At 35.1% G+C, this 6,471-nt stretch overlaps 1 protein-coding gene across 2 annotated transcripts in view; it reads left to right on the top strand.

Moving 5' to 3' along the window:
• LOC113113782 (gamma-aminobutyric acid receptor subunit alpha-2-like) overlaps positions 1 to 4,893 on the top strand; it is a 53,841-nt gene extending 48,948 nt beyond the window's left edge. For both annotated transcript variants that reach the window (XM_026280263.1, XM_026280264.1), the window contains exon 10: positions 4,207 to 4,893. In XM_026280263.1, the coding sequence (XP_026136048.1) occupies positions 4,207 to 4,512 (306 nt within the window). In that variant the 3' untranslated portion in view covers positions 4,513 to 4,893. The remainder of the gene's footprint in view (positions 1 to 4,206) is intronic.
• Positions 4,894 to 6,471: the final 1,578 nt, after the last annotated feature.

The raw sequence follows: 6,471 nt of genomic DNA on the forward strand, positions 1-6,471 counted from the left end.
GAGTGTCTCATTATGGTTTGCCTTTTTTTAAAAAGATAGTGGTTGATTTTATATGCTGAACAACAGCAATAAGACACATCCATTGATATCCTGACTGTAAAGCCATACTGATAGAATCCTGCACAGTCTATGATACATGTGGTTCTTTGTACTTCTGGTGCAGGTCAGGATGAAATAACCATAGATTAGTCCATTATGATCTTATCATAGAGCACTGCAGACTTCACTCATATCCTGCTCATATGAGCCAGGGGAAACTACAGAGGCTCAGATAACACTAAGGGTTTGTCTAAATCTAATTAGTACAGATTCATTAGTAATCATTCATGCAGACATTCTGTACTGATTGATTACAGAAGAAAATGTCATTTTTATGGTTTATAAAGAAAATGTATGTGGTGATTACATGTGCAATTGCATGTGGTTGCTCACATGTTCTAGGTTTTGTTAAAGGTTGCTAATGTGTTCTAGGTGTTGCTATGTGGGTTCTAACAAGTTCTAGGTGTTGTTAAGGCATTGCTATGTGGTTTCTAACATTTTGCATGTGATGCTATGGGATTGCCAATGAGTTTTAGGTGTTGTTAGGGCATTGCAGTTTGGTTGCCAATATTTTGTAGGTGTTGCTATAGGTTGTGCCAAGTTCTAGGCATGGCTATGTGGTTTCTAACATGTTCTAGGTATTGCTGTTTTGCTAATGAGATCTAGGTGTTACAATGTGGTTGTTAGCATGTTTTAGGTGTTGCTATGAGTTTACTAATGAGTTCTAGGCATTACTTTGGGGCTGTTAACATGTTCTATGTGTTCCTAATGTGTTCTAGATGTCGCTAGGGTGTTCTAGGGTGGTTACTAGATGCTTGCTTACTGCTGAGGTCAAAAATGATTTAATGATCAAGATATGGTTCATGGTGCATATATGGTGTGAAATGTCATGTTTAAAATTCATTCTCAAAATACCAACTGTATGGGAAAAGTTATACTCCAAAGTTTAATACTTAACCTTAAAGATTTTTTTAAAACTCATTTATAAACCAATAATGAAAGATGATCCAAAACCAGCACTGGACATTTATTTGCAGATTTATGACAGCACAGTCAGTTAAAATTAAGCCCAAGCAAAACTGCATTATGTGCTATTTTCCAGTCATATGATTTTAATGAATATTGAGATGTTAGTACTTAAAGAACGAATTATTGTAATTCAGTCAACCCTGAAATTTACCATCACCCTGTCTTTCTGACACACTTCTTTTCCATCTGTCATCACATCCACAAAATCAAATCTGGAGTCTTATTCTCATTATCTGGGATTGATTAATATCAGTTTCATAGGGCCTCTTCCTTCCCCTAGTCAGACTCTGTAGCACAAGATCATTGCTTATTCATGAGCCTTCAAATCTCCACAAATCACATTCTTCTCACTAAAGGTCAGTCAGCCAATCAGAAATGACTGCCTGTAGAATTGGCATGTTTATGCCGATTTCATCACTGTCTTCCTCCGTTACAGTCACAGAGAGTAGATGTTCATTTCTTGGTTTCTTAGTCCAAGTTTATACACAATTATACATCATTTTATATATATACATACAGTACATACATTTTATTGCTTATTTTCTTGATAGATTCTGTGAGATTTATTTCCGAGAGGCACAGAAACACACTTCACATATCCACATAGTGTCTGAGTTGTTTACTCAGAATCTGCCACATAAATTTTCTAAAACAACATATAAATAAATTATATAAGCATTAAATGGGCTCTGTGGGATTCTAAAGTGTCATTTCATTTGTTTCACTGAAGGCTGTTTGACAATATGCTCACATTGTCAGTTTTCATTTTGACATGCACAGCTAAACAAGACATGGTTTTCGTTGCTATCAAACTCTATGTATTGCACTCTAATCTGAATCTCAGCCGAACCAGAACCTTTAGGAGATCTTAAGATTTCATCCACAGTATCCAAGTGACATCTATGAAGAAGCAAGATGTCAGATTTATTTGCAGTGTTCATATATTGTTCAAGTGCAGAATTTCAGTGGAGTTTGAGCTGACAGTGTATATCAAACATCCCTCTCTAAGTAACCATCCTGCGTTTAGACTGATGCATGACTAGTTCCTGTCAGTCTCTTTAATTACCACAGCACCTTCATCAGTGTGTCAGGGACAGGTGGTGCTCTTGGGATGAGGGGGAGGTGGAGGTCTGTCTGTGGTATTTTGAAGAAACATACTGAACGCTCAGTGCATTCACCATCAAAACACCTGCACATGCTATGACTTGTTTCCATGTGAAACAGGATGCTTGTTGGGAAAAAAAAAATATTTATATTATGTTTGAGCATGGTAATATACATGGCAATGTTAATGTGTTCAGTCTAAGCAGAATAGATCAGCTATGCTGCTGCTTTGATAGAGCAAGTACCGAGACTTGCTATTGCCAAAACAACCATAGACATGCTGCAGTGAGCATGTAAGAAATGCTGCTGCTGCACATTTAACATATGTGAAATAACCAATCAGCCATGTGAATAATTATGTCATTATGTCATATTGAGTTAGAACCGCACTATCTACAGTTTCATGACAGAACTTAAAAAAAAATATATATATATATATATATATATATATATATATATATATATATATATATATATATATATATATATATATGGTCATGAAAAATTGTATATGTGATAGTGGTGTGTGTCAGGCTTATAATAATTAACTAAAACTGAAATTATTAAATGTACATGTAATGTTTTTTTTATTATATATTATTTCTTTCTTTTTTTACCTTTATTGCCAGGGTTATCTGTGTAAACTGCATGTGTCTCTTTTTTTATAATGCACACGTTAATGGAGAGAGAAAGTTGTTATTAATGACTGTTTGTTGTGTGTGGGATCTTGTTATATTTCTGTGTGTGAGTTGTGCCAGCACAGCTGAATTTTCCCGCCGCTGTTATGACAAGAACTTATTGAATCATGAATCTTCCTCCCGTTCTTCATCATGAGTCTGCTCATCCTCGACACCTCCATTTGTCCCATCAACTCCTTATCATAATACCGCTCATGTTTTGCAACCTGTGTGGTTTTCTCTGGCAAGCGGATGATATAACACATAGATTGCATTCCCACAGTGTTTGGGATTTACACTCATACTTGAGGCTGGGATTGTCCTGTTCAGATTGAAATCTGTCAGTGTGAATGGCAGCCAATCCTATTCTTTTAATCACTTAAACTGTACAGGCTATTAGTGTCATGGTTATGGACTTCTGTTCTCCTGTTCTTTCTGAGTTTCCTTATTTGGTCATGTTCCTTTTTTTGTTTAGCTATTTGATTATTCCCCACCTGATTCTGTTTTCGCTGAGTACTTTCCATGTGTTTATAAGTTCTGTCTGTTTGGTTTTTCTTTGTCAGTTCTTAAAGTTATGTACGTGGTTTGTCACTGTTATTGTTATAATTAAATTTTATTTCTTTGGAATTCCATATGGTACTCTCTCCCTACTGTTACAATTGGAGAATATTAACCAAGAGCATACAGTACATAGATATTAATCATTGTTTTAGCAAACTCACATTTAATATAGTTTTATTGTGGTGTGTAACACCGACTTTTCACATCCTACTTTTTTTTTTATTATTATTATTTTTTTTTCATAATATAATTTCTTCTATTTTTGTCTTGTTTCACAAATTTGTCTGTTTACAGAAGTAAAATTGGCTGTAAATTGCAATTCTTTTTTAATTGCAGAATATCTTATTTCTGCTTTGTAACGCTTAAAGAAAACCATTTTAATGGTTTTAGTTTTAATATTTATTCATAATATTTATGTTTTAACATTTATGTTTAATGTGGTGTTTTTTGCATTTTAAATCTGAATCCAGTTTTGTAGTTTCTGAAAATGTAGTTTCTGAGTTTTTGCTTAAAGCAGGAAAAATATCTAATTGGGTACTCAATCAGTGAATCATTAACTTAAAAAAACGTATGTATTTCTGAATTTAAGAATATTTAGATATAAGTACTGGAGAACCACACAAAAATAATAAGTAAAAACAAATGTTTTATTGCAGCTGTTAACTTCACAACTTTCTCACAAATCGGTTATAAAATACAGTTCTTGCTCACTTTCATATCCAATCTGTGTCAACAGAATTGCATTAAGCTAATTGAATTTATTTTTTAAAGTGACATGCTCTTACTTTCCCTACAGAAAAAGGAGAAAGCTTCAGTCATCAAGAAGAACAACGCCTACGCCGTCGCCGTGGCGAACTACGCCCCCAACATCACCAAGGACACCGTCCTCCCCACCATCGCAAAGGGAAGCATAGCGGAACAAGGAAAGACCAAAGCCGACGGGAAACCGGCCGAGGCGAAGAAAACCTTCAACAGCGTGAGTAAAATCGACCGCATGTCCCGCATCATGTTCCCGGTTCTCTTCGGGACATTCAACCTGGTTTACTGGGCGACATATTTGAACAGAGAACCTGTGATCAAAGACATGATGCCCTCTTATTAGACGGTGTCCAGGGTTGCGACGGGTTCCACTAAGCAGGACTAAAGACCAGGCCAAAACCACCCAGGGACTGAATATAATCACGCTCTGATGCTCTTTCCCATCTGCTCCACACAGACGTGTCGTGGATTGTTGCAAGATGCCTTTCTATCTCTCTCTATCTCTCGTCTCTTTTCTACAACTTTTTCAGCAGTGCTTTCGAAATGACATTTGCCTTTGTACATATGTACGTAGTGGAAATGAAAATGATGTGTTTGTGTTTTGCTCTGTGAGAATCTGACTTTGGACCTCTATCTGTGATATAGACTAGCAAATTATAGTGATTTATTTATTTATTTATTTATTCAATGTAAAAGTTACACCTTTTTTGTGATGGTGCTTGTTTTTGAGTAGCTTTTATATATATATATATATATATATATATATATATATATATATATATATATAAGACCAAGCTCTATTGTGTATATGGTCTGATATTTTGTGCTGGGCCCATAGAAAAAAAGAAAAGAAAATTAAAACCATACTAAATCAACTGTTTACACACATTGCTGTATCTTTACTGACAGTGATTTATTTTCTTATATTGAACCAAGAATGTTCCTTTAACAGATTTTTTGAAGATTTGTTTACTGTCAGTTTTTGACTACATCCCTTTATAAAGGTCTCTAATGCAGCAGCATGTATCAGGGTTGTTTGGAAAGCTCATTCAACCTGAACTTTGAAGTCAAGAAGAAACCGCAATTGCATGCCATATTACTTTCATAATATGCCAATTTCTACAACAACAGAATTCAAGCCGGGGTTTGATTTTACCCATTGAGAATTTACAGTATTCCAATTCATTTAAAAACAAGCCAACAAGGCAACATCTGAAAGCAAATTATAGTATTTTGATGAAGGATTAGAAATACATATTATGTAGTCTTTAAAGAAACCACTTACTCAAAAATGAAATTTGCTCTAACATTTTAGGCCATCCAAGATGTACGAGTCTGTGTCTTTATAAGAACAGATTCGGAGAAATTCAACATTATTATATCACCTGCTCACCAATGGATCCTCAGCAGTGAATGGGTGCCATCAGAATGAGTGTCCAAATAGCTGATAAAAACATCCCAATAATCCACAAGTAACTTGTACTGTTTTTGTTTTTGCAGACTGAAGACAAGTAGTGTTATCATAATGATTGATTTGTTTATTACAAACATTCAGTTTATGGATTATTATTGTGATGTTTTATCAGCTATTTGGACTCTCATTCTGATGGCACCCATTCACTTCAAAGTATCCAGTGGTGAGCAAGTGCTCCAAGTCTGTTCCGTTGAAGAAACAAACACATCAACATCTTGGATGGCCTGAAGTTTTTGGGTGAAATCTCACTTTACGAATTAGTCCATATAACTTTAAACGTGACTAGACTTGGTGCTTCATGATTGTACATAAATGCACTATTTTCTAGGCATAGGTTTTGTTCACTATTCTAAAATTACATATTAATGAATGCAATATAAATACAGCAAGTTGAGCTTTCCTCACATCCTTCCATCAAAGATGAAGTGCATCATTTTTGATGTTGAATTACTTTCTCCTTGTCCAGGCTTAATGTAAAAAACACTATTATAAGACACCTGTATGTTGCCTTCTTAAAGAGTGAAAACACTGTGGCTTTGTGGCACTTTGAAAACTTTAAGCAGCATGATATGGACGTAGCTATCTGTTTTTCAACCAGTGGCAGACAGGGAGTGTTTGGAAACAATCTGTTAGGTGCCGTTAAAGAAGGAGAAATGACGCACTTCATCTTTCATGCTGGAGCTAAGGAAATTAGTGAACATGTTTTTAAAAAAATTATAATCATGATGATTTCATGTTCAGTAGTTTCCTCAATTTGCCACTGTGCTTTCCTGTAATTGAGCTCTTAGAGACAATGATTTTTTTTGGACCAAAAGACCGAAGTGCTTC

This window comes from Carassius auratus, chromosome 14 (genome assembly GCF_003368295.1).
Source record: "Carassius auratus strain Wakin chromosome 14, ASM336829v1, whole genome shotgun sequence".
In the NCBI taxonomy this organism is placed as follows: domain Eukaryota; kingdom Metazoa; phylum Chordata; class Actinopteri; order Cypriniformes; family Cyprinidae; genus Carassius; species Carassius auratus.